We start from the raw sequence: 13,133 nt of genomic DNA on the forward strand, positions 1-13,133 counted from the left end.
TCTTCAACTAGATCCAGTTGCTCAAAGTCCCATCCCACCTGAATTTAAATGTTTTCAGGAATGGGATATCCATCACCTCTTTGTGATGTGGCAACCTGTTCAAATGTTTTAACACATTTCTTGTAAAAATCTCCTTTCTTCTGTCTAACCGAAACCTACCCTTTTTAAAGCTTAAAGCCATTACTGTTTTTTGTATGGGAACAAGCCCTGCTAAAAGTTTGTCCCCACCCTTCTTACAGACTCCCTTGAAGTTTGAGGCAGCAGCAAGGTCTCCCTGAAGCCTTCTCTTCTCCAGGCTGAACAACCACAGCTCTTTCAGCCTTTCCTCACAGGAGAGGTGCTCCAGTCTTCTGCTCTTCTTCATGGTCCTCCTCTGGGCCCACTCCAACAGGTCAATGTCCTCTCTGTGCTGGGGTGCCCAGAGCTGGATGCAGTGTTCCAGATGGGGTCTCATGAGAGCATGGCTGAGGCACAGAATCCCCTCGCTCACCCTGCTGCCCATGCTGCTCTGGATGCAGCCTAGCACACAACTGGCTATCTGGGCTGTGAGTGCACATTGCTGGGTCATGTCCAGCCTCTCATCCACCAATACAAGTCCTTCTCAGACCCAGCAGGGCTGCTCTCAATCCCTTCATCCTGCAGCCTGCATTGATAAAGGGGGTAACCCCAACACTGGTGCAGCACCTTGCACTTGGCCCTATGGAACTTCATGAGGGTCCCACGGGTCCATTCCTTGAGCTTGTGCACGTCCATCTGTATGGTATTCTGTATGGTATCCTGTCCTTCCTGTCCTTCAGGAATGCAGCACCACTCAGCTTGGGGATGTCTGCAGGCTGGCTGAAGGTGCCCTCAATCCCATTGCCTATCCAGCACTGCTCCCACTCCGGGACCCCTGAGTACCTATGGTCCCATTGGACCACAGACACTGCTCACCCCTGACCATTGGGACACTGAGCTGTGGACCCTTGGGATGTGATCATCCACAAATACCTCATCCACCCAAAAATCCATCCATCAAATTCCTATCTTTCCAATTTAGAGAGATATTGTAGGAGATCACATCAAAGGTCTTACAGAAATTCAAATAGATGACACCCCGTAGTGCTTTTTTTGTCACTAATTTTATTTAGTTTTACTGCTAATAATTTCCCTCCAAAAATAAATACAGACAAAGTATGTATTTATACTTCTATTTATGCATAATAAATAAAAAAATACAGTGAAAGCAAAACTGAAATTGACATTTAAGGGATATGAAACATTTTTCTTAAACACTCTATTGTTGATCCTTCCACATATTTTTCAAGACAACTAATTTTTTTTCTCCCCATTTGTTAGGACACAAGAGCCTTGTTTTGATATTAATTTTTGATTTTTTTTAAATTACTTCAATCATAGAAAAGTTTTTCAAAACATGGAAGAGTATTTTCCCTCTCACCACATTCCACTTTATAGCTGATGTCTACTGTGACCTCACTGTCTCTTGTTCATGTTCATTACAAAGGTTTTGACCCACTATTTCAGGCTACACAGCACATACCGACTCATCCCTTTGATGTTACTGTATATAGCACTGTTCATTGCTTATTTGTTTATTAAGAGAGCCTGATAAATTGCAAGATTAAACTAAAATACAAAAGGCCAAACAATCCTATTTTCAACACTGAAGTGGACAAACATTAACTTTTTTCACCTCCCCTCAAGTCACATACATGCTTTTTTAGTGTGGGGGAAAAAAAACCCAACATTCTAAACACAGAAAGAAAATTTTAAAAAAATTCTGACAGCCTTGTGTCGCAGACATTTCTCCACAGAAATCCTTTCTTTCGGATTTCTGTGTCTTCGGGAGGCCAGAGGCCTCCGAAGACAAGGTAAACAATTATTATCAGCTGCTGGGGAATGCAACAGGGGCACCTATTTTGATTGGTGATTGGTTCATGTTTTATGTTTATAATTAAGGGCCAATCACCAGTGCAAGCCAGGGGACTGAGTCCTTGGCCACAGCTCTGTTGTGGATTTTTTTCTATCTCTTCCTAGCTAGCCTAGCTGCTCTGCAAAACCTCTCTCTATATTCTATTAGTATAGTAATAATGTATTATATATAATATCTTAATAAATCAAGCCTTCTGATTCAAGAAACAAGATTCACCGTCTCTCTCTCACCAGCTGCGCCCACTCAGGCGCGGTAATAGCCTTGCTCTTAAATTCTTTCTTGCAACCTTTCCCTGCCAGTCTAACACAAAGCAATTCCAGCTGACAGTGACTAAGCAATTCCAGCTGAAAAATGACTAAGCTGTGAACTTCTGTGTTTGCTCCATTTTTATCACATCTTTTCAAGCCAGTGGTTCTCAAGTATTTTCCACTAGCTCCTATTCCTGTGCATGTGTCCTCCCATCACCTCACACTGTTCCCACCAGACACAAACCACCAACCTCCAAGCAGCCCAGTACCCAAGCACAAGAGCCCCTATCACTGTTCTCTCTCCAGAAAGTCCCTGTACCTCCTATTTAAAACAAATCTGTGTTTAGCTTCCTTTCCAATCCAACAACTCAGGTGTGCTTTCCAATTAGTCAACTCTCTCAGCTTTTTGCATTCCAGAAATCACTGCAGCTTTTCATTAAGGCTGTGTTTCTACACAGCCAAAGACTATAAGAAGAGCCACCTCTTCTGCTCCCCATGCTGGTTTATATCCCTTCTTTTTTCCCCTCTGCTCTCATGCTTCAGGTCCCTTAGGAAGAGCAAAGTGGGGGTCTGCCCAGAGCTCTGAGTCAGTAACTCATAAACAGTTCTATAGCTCTGTAGTGTTCACAAGAGGATCCTGATTTTTTTTCATTAGGCTTCCCAGCTGCTACCACAATACAAAATAAAGAAAAAGGTCAATACTAAGGATAACTTCAACAAGACCAATAGACCATGTCATGCTGGTCTATGTTCATAGCCAAGGGTGATTAAACAGCTTTCATTTATTTCTTGTTCACATCAACAGATTGGTGCTAAATTCCTTCTTCACAGCACCAAATCACATATTCAAAAGAGTAAACAGTCAAGGCTGACAATCTAATAAAAAAGAAACAAACAATCTCATTTCTCAAGAAAAAGGAAAAACAGAATTATTACCAGGCACAGAAGCATGAAGAGACATGCTACATAAAAAACTGCACTGTTTTTGTGGTTTGTTTGGTGTTTGGTGGGTTTTTTTGGTTGGTTGGGTTTTTTGGTGTTTGGGGTTTTTATTTTGGTAAGGTGTACAACAAGGTTTGCTAATAAATAATTGCTTGATTACTGTGTATCCAGCTGTTTGGCTATGAGGCATTTTCAGGTATACCAAGAACAGTTAAGCAAAGTGATTAATGAAATAAGTTTTCTTGTTTGACTGAGTCAACAAACAAGCAAAACTGAGTGCTGTCTGTCTTATGGAAGCCAAGTTTGATAAAACAGCTACCAAAATTGTGCCTTACAGTGCTCAGCTACTGGGTAAATATGTGGGTTTTTTAAAGAAATACTTAGCATTAGATCACTTTTAAATGTTTGTTACAGGAGCCAAGAGTTGAAAAGCCTATGAGCAGCTTAGCAAGATAAGCAGGGAAATCTGGAGTACTGAATGAGGGAATAACCTTCTGATCATGAACCCACAGTGCTGTCCCTCCTGACCCAGCAGGCACTGCACTCCTGCTACTGATTCAGAAGGCAAAATTAAACCTTATCAGCTGGCTGACAGAGTGGTCAAATCCAGACAAGAATCCCATAACTTTGTCCCTGATCTTTCTAAACCTCACCCCACAAGGAACTAAAGAGGAAGAACAAAGCACAAAGGGAAGAGTTATCCATGTCCACAGTTACCTGAAACAGAGTACAGCAAGGGAGTTACCTCAAAAGCTTAAAGAGCAGCCAGCTGTCTGCTCCCAGGGGGTCTTCCCACAGCACTGCCTTGCCACAAAACTGTGAATTATGACCTCAGGTCTTGAGAAATAGAGTATTTGTAAAATACTGATATGAGATATAAATCTTTTTAAAGATGTGTTTGGTTAAGTTAGTTGTAAACATAAAATTCCAACTGGTAAACCTGGTCATTTCTAACACAAAGAGCTTTGTCACAAAAACTGCCATGAACTGGTTTCACAAAACTCTGGTGGGTTTCACAAAACTCCTATCGTAGTAGGGGAGGAAGGGAAACAATATCTCCCCAAATCTCTTATCTTTTCAGACTAATTAAAAATCTCCATTAAAATGAAGCTATTCCATATTTGTCATAGCTTACTTAGCACAGTGATTTTCTATTCTAAAAAGGAGCATTCTTGGCACAAGTAACTCACAATGGCCTCCTTAAAAACCTGGACATTTGAAGAGGAAAATGACTCAGTCTGTATTCAGTAGAAACCCTGTGAAGGGGGGAAGGAAAGCATGAAGAACATTTTAGATAATCTGGGAGGCAGAAAAGATGCTCAGATGCTTTCTGTACCACTCATGGAAAGAAACAGAAACACTGCTGTGTAGATTATCTTCTGAGGAAAACAATCTGACAAGGAATATATATCACAGGAGACTGCATGGCCAATTTGATTAATCTACAGCTGTTGACAAAAATATCATGACACAGTAAATGGGGAAGATTATTGATGCACCTAAATTTTCAGATGCAGAAATAGACAAGTTAAATCCTTTTAAGTCTCCTGAACATTTAGAAATAGTCTACTCTCATTTATGAGATGTGATGTCCATTCAGAGGCTAAGATGATTTCCCACTCAACACAGGACAAGTTAACATCTGTTGACTCACAGCCTGAGAAACACATGAACAACCTATGAATGCACAGGACACAACTTCCTTCAGTACAACAGAACTAATACAATGTTGTTTCTTCCAGAGAGTCTTTGATGACATCATTATCATCTCACTTATTATTTAAACTATGCAAAAAGAAGCAACAACTCAAGCTGTGCAGGAAGGTAATGAAATGCATTAACTCAAGATTACTAAAGCAATAATTAAGTCGCAAATAATGGACAAACCATGTTTTATAAAAAGATAAATTGTGAGAAAGATAAACCAGAGGTTTCCTCTTCCTCAAAGCAATTTACTTCAGTTTGTTAGCAAAATCATTCTGTTCCATTTCTTGATGATTCTTGTAGAACAATATGGATCATCCCTTTTAGTGTCTCAGATTGAAAAGGCGCAAATTTACTTTTTTATTTGTATTGTCTAGACAGATGGCAAAAATGGGACAGGCATGTAATTGAGCATAAATATAGAAGAAGTTCACAATTTAAGAAGGCAAAAAAGGGTTTTACAGCTTTTTTTTTCAACTGAATGAGCTTATCTGGTTGGATTAAGATTTTCAAAACAACCACAAACTGCTGAGTTTAATTTGAAATTTAAAAAGGAAATATTTTCTTCCTATAAAAACATGCCATATATAAATAAGAGTAAAAATGGAAGAATACATGTTCCTTTCACCTACTGGGGAAAGAAATATCTGAGCTCCTGCAAGCTTGTTATGGGCTATATTGTGTTGCTTGATGATTCCCACAGTAGCTGACTCACCCCAGAATTCACAGTCATATTCCAAGTTCTATCAGGCAGATATTTATTAACCATTTTTTATTTCCACACATGAGACATACTGTTTAATTTTGCACTCCTGTTTCTTCTTTCTTTTCCTAAGATGGATACCCCCCTTCTCACTCTGCTTCCCCACTCTACCCTGCAAATTTAAGCAAAATAATTCAACCAGCTTGTGTGCTCTTTGAGGGAAAATGCCTCTTTTTGTCACTCAGACAAACAAAATGAACTTTATTCTGAGCAAGAAGATCTCCAAACTTATGGGTAGAAATATTTTTTAAAAATTGTGCCACATCTCTTACCTACAGTAACTTAGAAGCAAAGCCCACAAATCAGCTAGCCAATCTTAATTCTAACAATCCTTAAGTAGAGCACATTTACTCATTCTAAACTATGACCTTACAATACAAATAAACTCAGAAGTGTGAGAAAGGTGTTTACACCAGACTTGAAATATTTAATGAGCATATAATTTCATGTCCAGCTGTGTGCAGAAGTAGACTAGTTCAGCTAAATCAAACAAGTCCCCAAAAATGAAAATAATGAAAAAGTCTATCAATAAAGTCTATAGATGAAAGAGAACACTTAAATTTTTATTTGATCATATGAAATCTGCCACATACTGACCTCTATATATCCAGTGCAATATTGCCAGATTGCATGAAGTTTTCAAAATCTTTTTCTTCAGTCTCAGTGAAATGAGAAAATTATAAAAAACAATCACTGTTTCTAAATAAGCTGTACATCATACTATCAAAAGGATCCAAACTAAGAATCACTTCATGGAAACACAATGGCTTTCACTGAATCCAAGAACCTCAACCTAGAAACCACAATGTTGCTATCCAGTACAAGAAGAGCTAGTACCAGGTAACTAGCCAATAAAATACCTGTACAGGAATAGTTTGTTATTGTGATTCCTTCATAGTTGAGGGAAGTCCTAACCTTTGTTTTGCTCCATCCAGACAAGGGAAGTCAGGTCTGCCTATTCAGGATGCTGCTGCAGAGTGGCACAGTCAGTACATTGAGCACAGGAGCTTCTATGAGCATTGTGTGGCTTTAGTCCATAAATACACACATGTGCATTTATCTCGACCTGCTGCTCAAACAAGACTCAAATTCTGATGTATCTCATAGAAATTAAACAATATAAAGGACACTTCTATAACCAGCCTCCGTGGGATTTTCAAGGACAAGTCCAAACAGTGGAAGTGATATAAGGAACACGGATATGAGGTCTATTACAGAGGGAAGGATAAAAAAGAAGAGGGGGACAGAACCACCTAAGTGCAAAATTACTACAAGATTGTTTGTAATACCAGTTGTGTCCCTTCACTTCTGAGGTACATTCCATATATTAGGTCCTTTCCCTTGATTACTAGCTCTGTTACTTTTTTCCCCTTCATTACAAAACCATAGTCCTGTCTCTTAATAGAAATTTTCCTTGGTCAATTAATTTCAACAATTCAGGAAGCAGTTCAGTCAATATCACTTCAATAAGGTGTTAAAAACAAAAGTAACTAAGAATTCAATGGTCATTTCCAGCTTTCAGTTGCAAAATCAGACTTATTTGCACCTCTGTCTTCAGCAACCATCTCCAGGATGCAAAAGCATTTTGACTGAATTAAGCAGAGCCTCCCCAATATTATTTCACTTCTTCTTTATGGTTACTAAATTGAAGCTTCACTGTAAAATCACTCTATCCTTAAAACAGCATCTATATCAGATGTGTTATCTGCTAGATCCTAGACTACCTATAATATCATCCATTTTCTTTCATTTTCAGCTTCTCTCATTTCCCCTTTGCCAGTCAGTACAATTTCTGAAATAACCAGTACTCACTCAGACAGTCCTGAAATTAGTTCTCTTTTTTCCTGACATCTTCACAAACACCTGTGTCTTAATCAGTTCATTTTCTCTTTCCCCTCAACTTCGTACTTTTTTTCAGATTTCCTGCTTTAATTTTTTCAAGTTGCTTTCAGTTTTGAGGTATTTCTCTTTACCTTTTCTCCCTTTAATCTTAGAAGCATGTGAGCTACAAGCCACTTTTTGCAATCAGTACAGGGGTCCAAATCTGCCCAGAGAGATACTTGTATTTCACATGGACTGAATCGTCCTGAGGGAGCACAGGAGAGCAGGAGCCTCAGCTAATGGTCTGAACAGGTACATTCAGTCCATCTTACCACACCTACAGTCTGGAGGTGATGCTCACTTTACCTCCAACACAGAATTTGGCAGCAAGGAGAGTCCTTTGTTACAGCACAAGGTAAGAAAATTTTTTAATCATCTCATCCACTTTGGATCTCAAAGCAGTCAGTGATGTAACAGCTGTTGGATGAACATGTGGCTTAGACTAACTTAGCCTTGTTATTACATACCCAATAGCCCATTCAAGGAGATGGGTTTACAAATTTAAAACCTAACAGAATGACTCCACTTGTCCACCCTATGGGTCCTTTAAATCATACATCTCCCTGTCAGACAATATTACTTGCCTACAATATTACAATGCATTTCCCCATTTATTTAACACTCTTCCCTGTCAGACTTTATTTCAACTCTGAGAGCATACTTGTCTAACACACTATGAATTGGTCTATGACTTACAGATGGCACTTCTGAGAAAAATCAATATAAAACCCAGGTTGTTTAAGGAGCTCTATAGAAATGCAGCTATGCTTATAACTGTTCCTTCTAATCCCCAGATGGGTTCTGAAACTTCATCATCTCAGGTCACCACAACCTTCCAGTGATGACAAAGCTCTGCTGAACACCATAATGATCCCAATAAACAGATATACAGGAAGGGTGCATCCTAAAAGTCCTCTTGAGTACAACACACAGACAGAGTCGTGTATGCAACAAAGATACACAAGTCTCTGAACACTGGAAACAGCAGAACCTAGTGGTGTATGGGTTTGTATAAAGTCATTTGACATTCCAACATAATTATATTAAGATTCAGCATAAACAGAGTGTCATCCAAGAATTCACACAGGAGAGAGCTATTACGAACATCAAAGTTGGAAGACAAATCTTCATTGACTTTCATATGTCTGAGAATCCACAAGGGAGAGAACTTTGACTGAAAGTGGCTCATGTCTAAGATGATAAAAATTTCTTCCAAAGTATTCTCCGCATCTCAGGAATCCATAAGGGTGTTCATTTGAGTGAGTCTTCAAGGTATAACAAGATTAAATTTATGCCACAAGCTTATGGTCTCACATCTGCCTGGCCAGCTGACCTTCCACACATTCTTGTGAGGTTTGGACCACTGGGACTCCTGCTTTTCCATTACCACTGGTTGCATTTGGGAGCCAACACTTCCAAAAGCAAAGTGGGATTAAGCATCTCTTATTTCCAGAAAGTAGGCTCTTATTTACAGAAAGTGGGCTGTAAATAAGGAATGGGAGACATTTATCCATACACATCCAAGAGAAAAATCAATGATTTGGAAGCAATTCTAGGTTACCCCATTCAGAACTATTGCTGCACTGTTGTCCACTGGATTAAGCAAGGCAAAGGGATCCCTGCAGGTTAGGTAACCCAGTAAGCAGAGCTTTAAACCAGAAAAAACAGGAGAAAGTGATTCCTCAACAAGTAAGGAAGATGTGGATGGGGCAGGCAAGGCAAAGGCCTGGGTGGTAAGAATGAAAGAGACACAGCAATCCACAAAACAGAGCTGAAGTGGAGTTTCTCCAAGCACAGGCATATGAAGAAGGAAGTGCCTGCAGAACAGCCTCATGGAGAAAGCTCTCAAACCTGTACTGAGCAATCAACACACTTGGGTGCCTGCCTGAACTGCCTCTACACTGATGCACACAACATGGAAACAAACAGGAGGAGTTAGAGGTCCATGGGCAGTTTCTGGACTATGACCTCAGTGGGAAGATGGAGACATGGTGGGATAGCTCACAGGAATGCTGTGCTACCATGGAGAGGTAAAGGTTGTTTAGTAAGGATAGGTTGGCAAGATGAGGAGGTGAGTTGTCTTTTATGTGAAATAACAGCTGGAGTTTGTGGAGTTCTGCCTTGGGACAGTCCAGGAGATGGTAAGTAGCTCATAGGTTAAGATTAACAGGCAGACCAGCATGGGTACTACTGTAGTGGTATATACTACTGTGTGCTATAGAGCACATAATAGCAGTCTACTGTATGTAGTAGCACATGTTATGGACTTCCTAAGTAGGAAGAAGTAGATGATGCCTTCTTCAGACAACTGGAAGATGACTCATTTCACAGGCCATACTCCTTACAGTGGAAATTCTAGCCACTGTGATGCCTTCTGTGCGGAAGGACAATCTAATCTAGGGCTCAAGCAATCTAGAATTCTACAGGGCCTTGATAAGTTCCCAAAGTGATCATGAAAGAAAGGTGCCCTGCCTGACCTGGTGTGTACAAATAACTAAGAACTGGCTGTGCATGTGGAAGTTGCTGGCAGCCTCAGCTGATGTTTGGCTGTAGACAAGTCCATAGTAGTGTCCCCTCCTTAGCCTGAAATATGCTCTTAATAAACAAGAGAACAAGCTTCTTGAGATCCAATATTCAACACAGAGATACTGCAGTATTTATTCTGTTTCTGAAGTTTCTGAAAAGAGAAGCTGCAAGAATCAAAAAAGCTAAGTTGTGTTCTATGCAAAACCCAAATTGAGGAATACCTTTCAACAATCCAATACTCTGGAAATACAAAACTACCAATCAGTAAACCAGCTAACTATGCCAACAATTAGCAACAGCCATATGGTGTAAAGTGCCATACTTTCAGCTCACACCATTGTGGCTACAAAGCTTAATACACAAAAGCCAAAGACCACTCCAACTAGAAGGCAAGAAAGGAGCACTTCAGGAGAGTGCATTTGAAATATGAGTTGATACTTCTACTGTAACAACAATGGTGATACCAAATAACACTGGAGGATTTTTGTTTCCTAGCACTATACATAGAAAAAAAATGTTATCTATAAGTTAGTCACTTTTTGTAAAAAAGTGCTATCAGTGCTTGAAGGGAGATAAGTGAAATTTTTAAAATACGAAAAAAGTTTTAATATGGAAAAGTATTAGTGGTGTAGAATGAAATTGAACATACACTGTACAGCTCCTTATACTATATCAACTTTTCCTTGTGACCTGTTAAACAAACTACAGAATGAAGAATGGAGTTTTTAGTCTACTGATACATAACAGAAAATGGAATGCTAGCAGCGCTTATTTTGTCTAATTTCTGCATTAAGGTGGTTAAGCAATACATGCATTTCAAGACTTTTTTTTTTTCATTCAAACATAAAGTATTTCAAATTTTATATTGCCTTAAAAGGAAGCAAGCTTACAAAGCAACACATACCTGATATACCCTGAGACTCCTTCTGTAGATCACAGTACCACAGTCTGTTCACTGGATCACAGCCTTCCCTGATAGACAGCAAGACATATCGACCATCATCCGACACCTGCAAGAAGTTCCAGAAAAATCAGACAATTCACCCTTTGGAAAAGAGAATTCCAACTTGAAAAAGTTCACACATGCAGAAAAATCTAGTGCTGCTGTTAAAAGAACATTACAAGCTATAACCACATTATAAATTATCTGGTGAAGCTTCTTGGTTTGCTTTTGCACATGCATGTACACACACAACAGAATTTCTGAAATGGTGTCTGCTAGTACAGAAAGTCATCAATTAATCCTTTGCAGACATATCACATTTCTTGACAAAGCTTTTGAAAGTGCAAATCCAACAAGAAAAGGCAGAAAGTAACAAGAAGTCTTAGTGTCTCCTTCTCCTGACTGAGCTGTTTCGAGCATATTCCCAAATTACCAAATTTTGATGTTTTATTAACAGAGCTGATAGAGAAGGCTGTTTACTGTTCATATTCTTATATGACCTTATCTAATGGGAATTTAAAGTCACAAAATACAAATCTGGGTTCTGGACATTTTCCACTTGGCACTATACACAGCTTCAAAACAATTCTTATATTGTAATTACTTCTTAGATATATTTCAGTTTATATTTGTAACATTTGTTATGCAAAATATCTGTAGAATGAGTTGTGCAAAATAAATTTCAAAATAATTAAGTTTTAATTATACTGCTATTCCAATAGAGCCACAATCTTAAGGACACAAGAAAGGGACCTAGTAGAATAGAAACAAATCTCAGTGTATGAAAGTTAATAAAAAAACCCCAACAACTAAACACTCCTTGAAACAAAAACAATCCCCAAATGGGTGTTTCCAAATCGTATTTTTACAGGCATTTTGTTATGATCTAATTATACCACAAAAAAAGTCCATACAGTAAAAAGCTCACAAGACAAATATAAAAGAACACCTAAGATTCCTACTGTAGCCAAAAAACCACTCCCTTATATGAAACAAAGACATCTTTAACAGGGCACCCTGCACCTAGAAACAAGTATATCCAGAAATGGAAACAAAGATTAGGTGATCTTTCTTGAAAGATACATCTTCAGTGGTTTTAGGTAAGCAGTAATTGCAGGAGTAAATTTTAATTAAGAAAATTATTGCAGTATGCTGCTTAAACATCTGCCCACACTTGTGAAAGCACCAAGTTCCCTTCATTTCCTCACCAACTGAAAAAACATAACAAATAATTTTAAGTTATATATAAAAATACAGATTTCAGTTACATTCAAGAGTATGACACACAAAACTCTTTTAGTCACAGTCAGAACCCACATAAATTTATTCCTTGATTCTGTGACTGAAACAGTTAAGAGAAGACTGAAACTTTACCCAAGAAAGAACAGAGATGTGCAAATTTCTGATGTTGTTGCAAGGGCAATTCAGGATCTCTGATGACAGCAAATCTGAGTACATCTAATTTTTCCTTCCATATTCCCAGCTGGACTAGTTAAGAGTTGATAGCAGTTTATGTTTAATTTGAAGTAAGAACTCCCAAAGCATCTTGCTGGTGGGATACCAATTAAGTGTGTCTCTATCACTAAAGCTATTCTTATACCAGTGAGTTCTACAACCCAAAGGATTTTGACAGAAACAGGACAAGATGGTTGACTGCAGCATGCTAAAATGTTCAGTATTATACTGCAGATTTAGACATCTACACTGCAAAGTTACAGTTTGATAAGCAATCTTGGCAGCAGCATCACCTTATGCAGTCTCTACCTCTAGCTCTTCCTACTGCTGTCATTGCTTGTGTCCATGTAAATTGATTCCCCATGTCATGCCAGAACAAGCATCCACCATTTGTGAAGTACACCAGTTCAGGGAACTGATTCCACTGATAAAATGGCATGTTCAACAACAAAAAAATTTAAACCTCCAAGAACCAGAAAAGAAGAAAGAATCCAGAAACACCCAAACAAGCAAAGCAAAGAATCCAGGAGGGGAAGGAGAAAGAAAAAGAAAAAATACTTAATCCACAATAAAAACCAAAGAAGAATAAAAGAAGCTCCTCTGCCACATTAGTATCTCGATCAGTTCACTGTTCAGTTGCACAAATGGCCAAGCTAACACACAGCACCAAACAGCTGGAAAGATGAATAACAGGGGTAGAGATTGCTTAAGGCAGCTCAGATTGCAGCACTGATGAAT

General features: G+C 38.8%; 1 protein-coding gene across 1 annotated transcript in view; it reads right to left on the minus strand.

The window, feature by feature from the left end:
- PREP (prolyl endopeptidase) overlaps window positions 1-13,133 on the minus strand; it is an 85,576-nt gene that overhangs the window by 52,810 nt on the left and 19,633 nt on the right. Inside the window, exon 7 of the mRNA XM_059468626.1 lies at window positions 10,902-11,007. Within this exon, the coding sequence (XP_059324609.1) occupies window positions 10,902-11,007 (106 nt within the window). The remainder of the gene's footprint in view (window positions 1-10,901; window positions 11,008-13,133) is intronic.

Source organism: Ammospiza nelsoni, chromosome 3 (genome assembly GCF_027579445.1).
Source record: "Ammospiza nelsoni isolate bAmmNel1 chromosome 3, bAmmNel1.pri, whole genome shotgun sequence".
NCBI lineage: Eukaryota > Metazoa > Chordata > Aves > Passeriformes > Passerellidae > Ammospiza > Ammospiza nelsoni.